Consider the following 14,259-nt stretch of genomic DNA (forward strand, 5'->3'; position numbering starts at 1 on the left):
AAACAACACTTGGCATTTGTAGCTTATCGTTTCTTGCATAATGCATCTGGCAGTTTCACAAGATCATTATACTTTTTGTAGCAATGATTAGCTCATATTAGTTCAGGAGGCATGTTGAGCTTTGCACTGCTTTCTCACAGTTTGAGACAACATTTCTCAGTAGTGAAGAGTTGTTCATGCAATAATTGGGTGAGCCTACATGTATATATTAGTAATGGTGTGGGATTGGGAATCTCAACAATGGTTAGGCCTACATGTATATACACTGCTCAAAAAAATAAAGGGAACACTTAAACAACACAATGTAACTCAATCAAGTCAATCACACTTCTGTGAAATCAAACTGTCCACTTAGGAAGCAACACTGATTGACAATACATTTCACATGCTGTTGTGCAAATGGAATATACAACAGGTGGAAATTATAGGCAATTAGCAAGACACCCCCAATAAAGGAGTGGTTCTGCAGGTGGTGACCACAGACCACTTCTCAGCTCCTATGCTTCCTGGCTGATGTTTTGGTCACTTTTGAATGCTGGCGGTGCATTCACTCTAGTGGTAGCATGAGACGGAGTCTACAACCCACACAAGTGGCTCAGGTAGTGCAGCTCATCCAGGCTGACACATCAATGCGAGCTGTGGCAAGAAGGTTTGCTGTGTCTGTCAGCGTAGTGTCCAGAGCATGGAGGCGCTACCAGGAGACAGGCCAGTACATCAGGAGACGTGGAGGAGGCCGTAGGAGGGCAACAACCCAGCAGCAGGACCGCTACCTCCGCCTTTGTGCAAGGAGGAGCACTGCCAGAGCCCTGCAAAATGACCTCCAGCAGGCCACAAATGTGCATGTGTCTGCTCAAACGGTCAGAAACAGACTCCATGAGGGTGGTATGAGGGCCCAACATCCACAGGTGGGGGTTGCACACTGAGCACATGTGACAGACGTGACGGTCCAGAGACGTCGTGGAGAACGTTCTGCTGCCTGCAACATCCTCCAGCATGACCGGTTTGGCGGTGGGTCAGTCATGGTGTGGGGTGACATTTTTTGGGGGGGCCGCACAGCCCTCCATGTGCTCGCCAGAGGTAGCCTGACTGCCATTAGGTACCGAGATGAGATCCTCTCACCCCTTGTGAGACCATATGCTGGTGCGGTTGGCCCTGGGTTAATCCTAATGCAAGACAATGCTAGACCTCTGGAGTGGCTGGAGTGTGTCAGCATTTCCTGCAAGAGGAAGGCATTGATGCTATGGACTGGCCCGCCCGTTCCCCAGACCTGAATCCAATTGAGCACATCTGGGACATCATATCTCGCTCCATCCACCAACGCCACGTTGCACCACAGACTGTCCAGGAGTTGGCGGATGCTTTAGTCCAGGTCTGGGAGGAGATCCCTCAGGAGACCATCCGCCACCTCATCAGGAGCATGCCCAGGCGTTGTAGGGAGGTCATACAGGCACGTGGAGGCGACACACACTACTGAGCCTCATTTTGACTTGTTTTAAGGACATTACATCAAAGTTGGATCAGCCTGTAGTGTGGTTTTCCACTTTAATTTTGAGTGTGACTCCAAATCCAGACCTCCATGGGTTGATACATTTGATTTCCATTGATCATTTTTGTGTGATTTTGTTGTCAGCACATTCAACTATGTAAAGAAAAAAGTATTTAATAAGAATATTTCATTCATTCAGATCTAGGATGTGTTATTTTAGTGTTCCCTTTATTTTTTTGAGCAGTGTATTAGTAATAGTGTGGGATTAGTAATCTCAACAATGGGTAGGCCTACATGTATATATTCGTAATAGTGTGGGATTGGGAATCTCAGCAATGGCCATACTTGCAGCGTTTAAATCTCTGTGCTGTCATGGAAGAAACATTCTTCCTTCCTGTCTGCTTCTCCTGGCGATAGCAGAGTATCCCGTAACCAGACTTCTAATAACTACGGGGGGGAGAGTCAATCAATTCTGTCTGAATAGCTAGAGGGTGGGGACGGTTGAGATTATTCTTAAAGGAGACTTGCATTGTTTTACGATTGATGGTTGTTAATCATACACAGGTATAAACTCTGAACACTGAACCTTTGATATTTGAAGTGAACACATCTTTTCCGCTGCCAGTTTTGCCTCTCGGTCAAGTGGAGTACAACACCATGACCGCTATTCAGATAAAGGTAAATAGTCATGTTATTTTTATTATAATGACTGTTGTTAGATTTGCTTGTAAATCATATAGTATACATGCTTCTAAATAAGTAGGATACATCTGTTTTTGCCAGATTGTCTATGGTATCATGTCCATTATGTTTATTTCTTCATTGATATTCAGTGTTCTGTCATTACCGATGTGGTTGCTTGTGTTAGTGCAGAAAAAACAGACTCATTGAAACAACAGACTCAGAGACTTTCTCTCGTACATTAATTTTATGATCCCCTTTTATGATCACCTCATTCCAACTCTCACATAGCCCACATAATCCTCTCAGGACCTCCCTGCTCTGTTTTGATGTTCCCAAACCTTTACTCTTTGTGCGATGTGTGACAGACTTATTTGAGTGAATAATCAATTAAGGAAAACTCAGTAGACAAATATGTCAATGAAATATAGGCAAATAGGCTATCAAGGAGCTGACGCAAGTCACACTAATCCAATAGCCTGTTATTTGTTCCCTTTTATGCTTACAGTCTTAATTCACATGAATGAATGCACCCATTGTATTCTACACAGCTGGATCTGCTACTCAAGCCCAAGTTTCTCCTTAATCTACTGATTCAAACTCTGCTGGAGAGCAGCTTTACCAAGGTAACTGGGTTTGGGACTCCAGATAGATTTACTTACAGTGGAGTTTAAGGCATGTCCCTGTGGTCGCATATTGCCCTGTGTCTTTGTCTCTGTCCAAGTCACACAGGTCGGTACTGTACTCTGTACCTGCATTGTTCTAAACCCCAAATTCACTCAATCCCCTTTCTGTAGGTCTCAGTAGGAGCACCCCGACAGAGGTGTATCTGGGGTGGCGGTTGGCCTGGTCCTGTGTCGCTCTATGGTCTCCCTGGCTGTGGTGGGAGCCATCTTTGACCTGGAGTTGCTGGTCATATCGCAAGTGATTGAGGACCGGGACTCGGGCCGGCGGTGTGGCCTGGGGTCAGCTCTGGTGCTTGTGGCGGCGGCGCTGTCGGCAGGGGGAGTGGTGGTGTTGGTGTCTCTGCTCCAGCAGCAGGCCTCTCCTTTGGGCTTCACCCTTACCTTCTGGTGCAAGTTTACCGCAGTCTTCCTGCTCTTCCTCAACGGCATGGCAGCGCCACATCCATCACATGGCCCTGCAGGCACCACCTAGAAGCCACCTGGGGAAATGCTAGAGGTGAAAGAGCACAAGGAGTCCAGCAGTGTCCAGCTACAGCAGTACGGCAGAAGGCATTTTCATGTTCCAAACACGCAGACGTCACAGGAACAGTGATTTCCTGTTGGGATTAGGTTTAGGGTTACGCCCAGGGTTGAGGACTGTGGAGTATAGTGGACATCAGGACATCTCTTCCTCCATGGGTGTTACAGTGCCTGAGATGTAACAGGGTCTTTTGGAATGGATCGGCTGTGTGTATGATTCCTCAAGGCCTTGTGCATGTGCAGCTTGTTAATAGCACATACTGGGAACAGTAAACAACAACTGCTGCCTGTCTATATGCAGTCAAATCATCTTCATTGTTTTGTGGAAATACAGTTCTGGATTGTGTAGAATATATTTATTTTTTTACAACATATGTTATTCTTAGTTAGTAGTAACTAATGTGTAACTTCCTTTTAACCCCTTGGCCTCATAGCTACATGATGTACAGTGAGGCAAAAAAGTATTTAGTCAGCCACCAATTGTGCAAGTTTTCCCACTTAAAAAGAAGAGAGAGGCCTGTAATTTTCCTCATAGGTACACTTCAATTATGACAGACAAAATGAGAGAAAAAAAATCCAGAAAATCACATTGTAGGATTTTTTATGAATTTATTTGCAAATGATGGTGGAAAATAAGTATCTCACCCCGTGGTGATAATGACTTTTAAAATACATTTATTGTGAGAGTTGATGTCATCAAGTCGTACCATCATTGATCATGTGTGAAGCACATGTAATATAACTAACATAGCATGGTTAAATTAATTCTAGGAACTGTCACCAATACATTCACACAAATTCCTTTAAACTTTACAACAGCTCTTGTTTTCATGGTTAAACATACACATATCATATGTAACACTTGGAATATACATGTTAGAAAGCCAATAAATAAAATTAAGCATGTCCACATGGTCCTTTAGAATACCTGGTCATATTGACAATTGTACAGGTGGGTAGGTGCATTCCTGATAGTCATGCAGTGTGTGTGCCATGCGTGACTGCAGGTGAAGATGAGGAAAGGTCAGAATAGCAAACCCATGCACAGAAATGTTTCAGCGTTTTGACCCCACAACCAAAGGTCCAGTCCTGTCACTAAATGCCATGCCGGTCAAAGATCATATACACTCAACAGAAAAAAAATAAAAAGGAGGCCTCATCCTTCAAGAGTCAAACAGGAATGTCAGAATGTCACAGACAGACTGTGGAACACACATGGCACCTATCCATTGACAAAGCCTCGTAGGTACAGTATAGTGAGGAGTGACTGGATGTGCTACACCAGACTAGAATGGCGTGTGGAGGGTCCCCGGGTCAGGAAGGAGACCTGGGTATGGGCCCCTACACTCTGACTCATGGAGCCATGTTGGCACCTGGCCTCCCCAGGTAGATGCTGCTTCAGCCTCCATCGCCTCCACCTCCTCTGAACCTCATACTGAACCTGGGGATAGGGTGTCAAAGGTCAACAGCCAGGGTCAGCCAATCCCCTCTCTCTATCCTCAATAATCTACTACTGGACACTGAGCTGTGGTTGTCAACTTACCTCTCCATTCAGAAAACAATATAGAACTGCTACTACAAACCCCTAGAATAGGACAGAGCACAGACAAAGGGTTAGGTAAACTAAACTAAATTGGCGGAAAATAGCATAGCGGTTAAAGTGTTGAGCCAGTAACCGAAAGGTCACTGGTTCGCACACCCTAGCTGACAAGGTGAAAAATCTGTTGACGTAACCCTAATCTTCTCCAGGGGTGCCATACTACTATGACTGACCCTATCAAACAACACATTTCACTACACCTATCCGGTGTGTGACAATAAAACATGTTTTTTTACTCACTGTATACCAAAGAGTAGATACACTGAAAGTTTGTAGCAGGGATGTACTGTATGTACAGTACACCCACAGAGGTGGGATAAAGGTACTACAGTACCTGAGTGGAAGCAAAAGCCAGCTCGATAAAGTTCCATATTTCACTGACTTTATGTGGGAGGAATGCAAAGAGGACGTAGTGCAAACCAAAGAGAGATACCAGGAGAACGGTGGACTTAGCAAGCCTCCTGAAAATAAAAATGTACAAGTACATAAGATATCATCAACATGACAAAAGTGTTTTGTTCTGTAGGTATTAAATAGCTTTTGGTCAAAAATAATAATATGTAACTCACCTATACTGGTTCAACTCATTTCTATGCATTTCCTGTGTCCTCAACTTGGCCACCAGGATTCTTATGATACTCAGAAAAAACAGCAAGTTAACCTGCGTAAGAGACAGATTTTGAGTGAGGTGCTGACTCACAGAAAATCACAAATTAGTTTATGGGGTCAAAGGTTATGGCAGAACTCACAACGATGAAGAGGAGAACAGGAACTCTGAGAATCCACCAGATCCCCTCGTGTCCCCTCCTCTCCCAGCACCTTTAAAACCAGGGGGAGAGAGAATACACACACAATCTATATGTGAGGAGCATGTAAGCATTATCACATAGATACTTGAATACAGACATAACCTACCCTTCATTCTCCTGGGTATATTTTGCCAAACTCCAGGCTACTATAATGACCATTGGGGAACCTGTAGAGGCAAACAGTCAGACAATGGAATAGGAAAAGACAGAAAATAGATGATGTTAGAGCTCCCAGACAGTCCAATTGAGTGGACAGAAGTACATAGCCAAAATCAATGGTATAATATTTTACTTTAGCAAATTTGTCCTTCAGTCTTGTTAATTTAAGTTTGCTAAAGATAAACAGGCTTACCCCAGCCCAGGACGATGTACCACCTGAGGTGCCTCTTCTGGGAGAAGAGGGAGACACTGACCAGGCTGTACAGGTAGTGTCCCTCGGCCAGCAGCCAGCTGTAGTTGGCCATGATGCAGTAGTTGGAGAACGATGTTGCAATCTTACAGCTGACCTGTGGAGGGCGACAGAGGACCGAGACAGGCAGGAGGATAGGTCAACTCAACCGGAAGGAAGGGAAGGATGTGAGCCTTGTCTTCTTCTTCTAAGGGGTTTCTATATATAGATGAATGTTATATGATTAATGCATGTACGTAATAAAATTGAGTTTGCAAGCTTGATTTGAATTTTTTGTATTGATTGACTGGCTGATTGAACATAATTATGATTGTCTGGTTTAGTAATTGGGTGATTGACTGGCTGGCAGTCAGTGATTAGGAGTCACTGGGTAATAAATGTTATGAAGGGATTAATAGTGATTGGTAGTAGGCACCGGATAGGAGTCACAGTGGAAGTGGTCATCAGAGGAGAAGAGCACAGCATCTCTGATGAAGATGAAGGTGGCTCGGAGGATGAAGGAGAGGAACAGTTGGATGTGGACATAGTTACGGGTGCAGTGGAGCCTCCTTGGGGGAAGACCAAGGACACAGAGAGATAGAATAAAATACATATATTCATAATTTCCTCCATTGACCCTTGTACATGCAGTGGACACAGTGAAGACAGGAGATTAAGATAAACAGTTGACAAAGACAAGCATTTTAGACAAATGGAGAAGTGGTAAAAGTCATTCCCTATGTTAAGGGATGAGCAGAACAATTTATGATCTACTACAAGTATAAATCACTTGGACGGCCCCCAACTATACCCACCTGAACAGACAGAGTGTGGCAGTGGCGATGGTAAGAGACGCAGTAGAGATAGCATAGCCCACCGAGTACATGACTTGCACATAGAGGAAGTAGCCATGGGACCTGGGTGCCTGGGGAAGCAGAAACAACACTGTTCATCCAAAAGGGCATATTATAAGCACTCTGAGTTTATGAATGTATGAGTTGGGACTTTTTCATTCAGAGAGAAAGATTGAAATAGAGAAAGAGAGTCACAGAGAGAGAGAAATAGAGGGAAAGGGAAAGGGGGATACCTAGACAGAGTGTGAGAGAGAGAGAGAGAGAGAGAGAAAGAAAGAAAGATGTGTAAGGGTGGACTGTGTGTCCTGGCCTAACAGAAAAATAGAGAGCAGAGAGTGGGGGTTTGGACCATGTCGTTGCTATCTGTCTCTTAAATCACTGTAGTTAAGCACTGCTGTCCTCCCAGCAGGAAGACCACTCGGAACAGACTGGGAAGAGGAGTTTTGAGCAGAACCAGAACATTTCACACTGTGATTTACTCTTTTATTCCACCTGCAACCAGTCCAAATACAACACTGGGTCATAATCTGTTCCTAAATGACATCAAATAATAATAATAGGTTTACTTTACCCCAGGACACTGAAATGTTATAAATCAAATCAAATCATAGGTTTTATTGTGCACCCATATCCACTGACTCTCGCCCAAAAAGACATGCACCACTGTAGAAGAACTGAGTGCCAACCTATCAAAATGCCAAGGGACGAAAAACACGATATGAGGTCATTAAAGAGTATTGGGACTTAAGACACCTATGGATTCACATCATTCCTGAGGAGCATATCCCACAGAATTCTGCCTATATCACGCTATACCACAATAAACATAAAGTTCAAATGCAGAGACTCCGAGATCATTGAGAGCTTTTGAAGTGACAGGTTGGCGCGAAATCCGTAGCCCATCTCCTCTGTGCTGTATCAGCATAAAATAATGGCCTTCTAGCAGTCATTAGGACAAAGATTCAGCAGGAAGCAGGCAGGTAGAGGTGCAAATGAGTGTTAGATTTATTTACACAGTGCTGGTATTTCAAAGATGACGGTGAAATGTACAAATAGGCTAGGCTATACAGAGTTCTGACTTCAAAATGGCAGCATTCTAAAGAAAAAGCCTCTCAACAGGCAAAACCTGTCTTAACCAATAAAGCACAGGTGGGGTCTACCAGGCTCAGATACAGCCTCTCCTTGAGTTACCCAACATTTAACTAACTAGAACATGCCCAACCTGTCACTCAATCATTTGAACTGCTATTTTTTATATAGAGACACAAAACTAAAACTGAACTGAGAGGCTAAGCTGCCTTTAGCCGCCTCGTGGAACCAGGTACGAATCACATCATCCTACCTCAAAAGGGAAGGTGAGGGTCTCAAAGGCATACTCGCAGGCTATCTCATGTGGAGGAAATGGCTCAGTCCAGCCGTGCTCTGTGCAGTTCCTGTATACTCTGCCTGTGAGAGGAGAGAACACTGGTTTGCTAAAGAATAGATCTAAATAACGTTATTTTACAATCTTGACCATTACCCATCATTGCAACCACTTTTTCCAGCTGGGATACTGTTTATCCTGTAATAATGCCTAAAGTACACAGGCATTACTTAATACCTGACATACAAAACCCATTTACAATCATCAACCTTGAACATGGATGTGTCTGATGATGTTCTAATGTGTAACTGTTAAGGTGTCTGTCACGCCCTGACCTTAGACAGACTTTTTATTTCTCTATTTGGGTAGGTCAGGGTGTGATTTGGGTGGGCATTCTAGTTTGTCTGTTTCTTTGTTGGCCGGGTAGGGTTCCCAATCAGAGGCAACTGTCTATCGTTGTCTCTGATTGGGAATCATACTTAGGCAGCCTTTTTATCACCTGTGTTTGTGGGTAATTATTTATTTTCTGTGAGTGTTTGTGTGCATCACGGTTGCGTCACGTTCGGTTTCTGTTTACCTGTTTTTTTGTGAAGGTTTCACTTCGATTAAAGATGTGGAATTACATGCACGCTGCGCCTTGGCTCATTTATGACAGGGAGTTTGAAGACAGTGAACGTGACAGAATTACCCACCACAAAAAGACCAAGCAGCGTGCGCCAACTTGGAAGACGAGCTGGACTGGGGAGGAGATTATGGCAGGGGACGAGATCCTGTCATGGAAGCAGGCGGAGGCAGCGAAGTTAGGTCAACAACGGAAGCCCGAGAGGCAACTCCAAACACTTTTTTGGAGGGGGCACACGGGGAGATTGGCGGAGTCAGGGTTTAGACCTGAGCCAACTCCCCGTGCTTACCGTGGGGAGCATGTGACCGGTCAGGCACCGTGTTATGTGGTGATGCGCACTGTGTCTCCAGTGCGCATTCACAGGCCGGTGCGCTCTGTGCCAGCGCCCCGCATTTTCCGGGCGAAAGTAAGCATCCAGCCAGGACGAGTAGTGCCAGCTCTACGCTCGAGACCTCCAGTGCCCCTCCACGGCCCAGTGTATCTGGTGCTTGCTCCACTCACCAGGCTTCCAGTGCATCTCCCCAGTCCGGTGAGACCTGTTCCGGTTCCACGTACCAGGCCTCCAGTATGTCTCCCCAGCCTGGTAAGCCCTGTGGCAGCTCCACGCACCAGGCTTCCAGTACGTCTCCTCAGTTCGGTGAGACCTGTTCCGGCTCCACGTATGAAGCCTCCAGTGATGATCCATGGCACGAAGCCTCCAGTGATGATCCATGGCCCGGAGCCTGCTGGGAAAATCCAGGGCACGGAGCCTCCAGCGACGGTGCCCAGTCAGGAGCCTCCAGCAACGGTCCCCAGTCCGGAGACTCCAGCTACGGTCCGCAGTCCAGAATCTCCAGCTACGGTCTGCAGTCCGGAGCCTCCAGCGGCGGTCTGCAGTCCAGAGCCTCTGGCGAAGATCCACGATCCGGTTCCTCCGGCGACGATCCACGGAAGCGGAGGGATCAGCGTGCGGAGCGGGGGCTTCGTCCCGAACCGGAGCCGCCACCGGGGATAGATTCCCACCCGAACCCTCCCCTATAGAGTCAGGTTTTGCTGTCGGAGTCCGCACCTTTGGGAGGGGGGGGGGGGGGGGGGGGGGGGGGGGGGGGGGGGGGTACTGTCATGCCCTGACCTTAGAGAGCCTTTTTATGTCTCTATTTGGTTAGGTCAGGGTGTGATTTGGGTGGGCATTTTAGTTTGTCTGTTTCTTTGTTGGCCGGGTATGGTTCCCAATCAGAGGCAGCTGTCTATCGTTGTCTCTGATTGGGAATCATACTTAGGCAGCCCTTTTATCACTTATCACCTGTGTTTGTGGGTAATTATTTATTTTCTGTGAGTGTTTGTGTGCATCACGGTTGCGTCACGTTCGGTTTCTGTTTACCTGTTTTTTTGTGAAGGTTTCACTTTGATTAAAGATGTGGAATTACATGCACGCTGCGCCTTGGCTCATTTATGACAGGGAGTTTGAAGACAGTGAACGTGACAGTGTCCTTGGAATGCTTAGTCATGTATGTGGGCATACCTGTGGTTCGGAGGAATCTGGGACATGGCTGTGACACAGTCTCTCCCACATCAGTATGAGGCCAGCAGTTCAGGTGGTCCCACAAACCTCTGCACTCTACAGGAGACATAATGGGTGTCATCCACAGGTATTCTAAAGGTTCTCTTCATTCATTCCACAAGGGAGGCTGAACAATTCCATTGCTCTCATAGTATACCACAAATCCTGACACATTTGGCTGCCAACACAATATGTGTCTTGTTACTGTTATAGGAAGTCCCTTTCTAAAATCACCATCCATTTGCCAAATCACCTTGGCTTGTCTGGCAGCCCTCAGGCCCAGGTATCATATGTGCTGTGGAACAGTGGAAGAGATAGAAAAGGACAGGTGCTCGATCTGTCTCTCTCGGGACGGCAGGTAGCCTGGCGGGTGGGAGCGTTGGAACAGTAAACCGAAAGTTGCTGGATCGAATCTCCGAGCTGACAAGGTCGTTCTGCCCTGAGCAAGGAAGTTAACCCACTGTTCCCCGGATGCCGGCTGTCGATTAAGGCAGCCCTCTGCACCTCTCTGACTCAAAGGGGTTGGATTAAACGCAGAAGACACATTTCAATTGAATGCATTCAGTTGTACAACTGACTAGGTATCGCTCTCTTAGTCTGTCTGTCCAATGTTTTATCCAATTGTTTTCTTCCTAAAGCCAATCTGAGGGCAAATCATACTCTTTCGCAAAATGGAATTTCAGAAATGTCAATTGTGTGATAGTGCTAACCACTTCAATCAACCACTTGCATTGTATTTCTTACAGCCTTCTCCTTCTCACCAGCAGGAAACCATGGTAACATGAGGTATTCAGCATCCTAAATCCAATAACCCAATGTATTATGCTACTAGCCTTAAAATAAAGGGTAAAAGAACATTGCTTCGCCTCCCATATTAATGACCCCGGGGCTCCCAGCACAGATGTGTGTTTATCAGGGTGTAACAGTATAACTTTATACCGTCCCCTCGCCCATACCCGGGCGCGAACCAGGGACCCTCTGCACACATCAACAACAGTCACCCACGAAGCATCGTTACCCATCGCTCCACAAAAGGGGAACCACTACTTCAAAGTCTCAGAGCACATCCGTTACAAGGGCACTAAGACCACCAGATTCCACATATAGCAGAGGAGAGAAGTGTTTGGCTGATCTGGTCACCAGAGTGACCACTCTCCATCACTGCTCCCTCTTCATTGGATGTGATTTGTGGTGTACGGATGTGCTGTTATCTAAGCTGTTTTCCTGGCCCCTCTTTTAACTTTTCTTCCTCTGTGTAGATTACATTAATGGCAATGGCCCATAGCATGACTGATTACATTAATGGCCCATAGCATGACTGACTTGCCTGGTTGTTGAGAGTCAGCCTGGCTGATGTTGATCTTGAACAGATCCTTGAAGCAGCTCTCCTCATCTTGGAGTAAGATGTAGTCCGGGTCACATTCTGGAGGAATGGCCTTCACCTTCAAACATGATTTTAAACTGCATCGCATTCTGTGTTACAGTATATTTCTTTAGATTTAGAAAGGGTATAGCCATATGCCTTTATCAAAATGTGCTGCATGTCATTCTCTCGCCCTAAACTAAACTTTAAAAAATACAATTAATAATATTTTGCAGTTTCAGAGGAATTTATGTTGAGACAGCGACAATTATAGTTTAGGCTACTATAATTTTCAATTTCATGATCATGATATATACACGCATCCATTATCAAATAATTAGGAGGAATTGGAGCACATTTGAATATCACTCACATTGGAAGAGAAGTCGAGAAGAGCTGCTATAAGCACAATCCTACGCAATTGTCTGTTTATCCTCATTGCAGCTATGGTATTGCCAAGACAAATTGAGAAATAAAATAAACAAATATATTTATACGGTATCCGCTAGGAGAGACAATTCAGGTGCGCAATGTTAACCTGGACAAAAAATATCAATAGAAAATTCCAGGAATATTACTTGACCGAAGCAGAGAGTTATTCGGTGCCTAAATCCTGAAAACAGGTGACAGTGTCTTGTCCTGGTTATCTCAACCCTGATTTACACAAAACTGTAAACTTCAGATGCAGCGTAAAATAGATATTCCCTTTTCTGTAGACCCCGCCTACTGCTCAATGCGCGACGCTGTCACTGTCTGGTCACATCCATTTATGTTACAGGTTTTATCATACCTGGAAATTGCTTAGTTCTAAATATTTGAATTTCCAAATTGTATTATTCGTTTTATTCTACCAGAGTTGTAGTTTATATACATTCTAAAGAACTGTTTCTGTCTCTGGCATATTAATTTCATCTCATGTGAACATTCAAATAAATCCTGAAAGTAAATTCTCAGTTGACTCTCGCCTGTCCACCGCACTCGAACTCGCTCAAACACACCTTATAGTACCCATACGACACCTCTGAGTGGTGTTTACAAAACACAACAGTGAAGTGTACGGGTAGTAAAAGTGTCACCTGGTATCACATCTCTGCAGTGTTTGCTGTTTTACATGAATGATAAGCAGCACAAGGCTTGCCAGGGGGATAAACAAGCAGGTCAGTGTTATCTAGACTCACTGGGTCAATTAAGATCAAATCGATTTTTTTCTGGCCGAATACTGGGGATGGACAGAAGGAACATGGTGCTGGGAGTTTGGTAAAGCTGTGGACCGGTATAAATCAGATCCTTTCAGGGTCTGCCTCCACTCTTAAAGACAGGTTTAGGGTTGTTATATCTCTGGAGACAATTAACTGAAGGGCTTTGGTTTGATTTACAGATGTATGATCTTAATTTGAGCCAGTCTGCTTCAGCAAGAAAATAATCCTGCAGCAACAGGAAAAGTAAATTATTGTGTGGATTATAATTAATGGACATTTTTGTAGCAGTTGATACAGTTTTTGATAGGGCAAATCAAGTCTGACATTTGAAAGTGGAAAGCCTTTTAAAAACTAGGATACACTACAAGTTTATATTTCCTGTTATGCAAGAACATTCCCAGCAGCAAGAGTGATTAAACTAAGATTCTACATCTGTAAAAGCTGTTTGGTATGTGTGAGGTGCTGAACCCTGGATCTAAATATCAGAATACTGAAACTTTGTGTGGTTTAGATTTAGAGGAAGAAGAAACATGGGAACATGTGTTTTAAAAAACACAAAGTCACTTGCCCCTTTCTTCTACAGCCATATTGTGGACTTTTCCATTGTACAATATATAGATCATTTGCAGATCAGCTTTAAATCCATCTAGAGGGAGAGTACTGCTGGTATGAGGAAGTGGCAGCCTGGGTCTTCTGCACCTCCAAGTGGAGTATAGCCTGAGAGTTTGGCATTTGCTCGAAACCACTGACATTATATAGGGTCAGGTATTTTTCCCAACATTTAATGTTTAATTAACCTGATCCTATACCTGTGGTTAGGGTCAACAACTTTTAGCATAGTGTATGAGGAAGAATCAAAGCCTAATGACCAGTGTAAACAGAAGACAATTGCACTGTAACCATACCTGCCCAACCAAATGATAAATTACCTGTTGTTTAAAAAAAACATTTAAAATAAAATGTATTACAAAGAAACACAAGGAAGAGGTAACATTAACGTATTAGAACATGAAGGACAAACAATACACCATCAAGACACTATCAAACATGTATCAGTCTTTCCGCAACAGAGCCATCCTTATGTGTGAGGGTGCGTGTGCATGATAGTGATATAAAATATATGTCATAGTTTCCTTTTTCATGATCACA

The 14,259-nt window shown here is 44.5% G+C and overlaps 2 protein-coding genes across 2 annotated transcripts; one reads left to right on the top strand and one right to left on the bottom strand.

Moving 5' to 3' along the window:
• Positions 1 to 1,635: 1,635 nt before the first annotated feature.
• Positions 1,636 to 4,343, top strand: tmem37 (transmembrane protein 37). Its single transcript, XM_021597690.2, has 2 exons — positions 1,636 to 2,164; positions 2,965 to 4,343. The coding sequence occupies exon 2, from the start codon at positions 3,032 to 3,034 to the stop codon at positions 3,323 to 3,325; it is 294 nt and encodes a 97-aa protein (XP_021453365.1). The 5' UTR covers positions 1,636 to 2,164; positions 2,965 to 3,031; the 3' UTR covers positions 3,326 to 4,343.
• Positions 3,965 to 12,661, bottom strand: LOC110520397 (secretin receptor). Its single transcript, XM_036965070.1, has 13 exons — positions 12,285 to 12,661; positions 11,872 to 11,990; positions 10,510 to 10,652; positions 8,366 to 8,469; positions 6,985 to 7,094; positions 6,606 to 6,738; positions 6,134 to 6,287; positions 5,888 to 5,948; positions 5,722 to 5,791; positions 5,542 to 5,633; positions 5,307 to 5,433; positions 4,916 to 4,957; positions 3,965 to 4,813 (listed from the first exon to the last, which is right to left on the bottom strand). The coding sequence occupies exons 1-13, from the start codon at positions 12,348 to 12,350 to the stop codon at positions 4,649 to 4,651; spliced, it is 1,386 nt and encodes a 461-aa protein (XP_036820965.1). The 5' UTR covers positions 12,351 to 12,661; the 3' UTR covers positions 3,965 to 4,648.
• Positions 12,662 to 14,259: the final 1,598 nt, after the last annotated feature.

This window comes from Oncorhynchus mykiss, chromosome 3, assembly GCF_013265735.2.
Source record: "Oncorhynchus mykiss isolate Arlee chromosome 3, USDA_OmykA_1.1, whole genome shotgun sequence".
Taxonomy (NCBI): domain Eukaryota; kingdom Metazoa; phylum Chordata; class Actinopteri; order Salmoniformes; family Salmonidae; genus Oncorhynchus; species Oncorhynchus mykiss.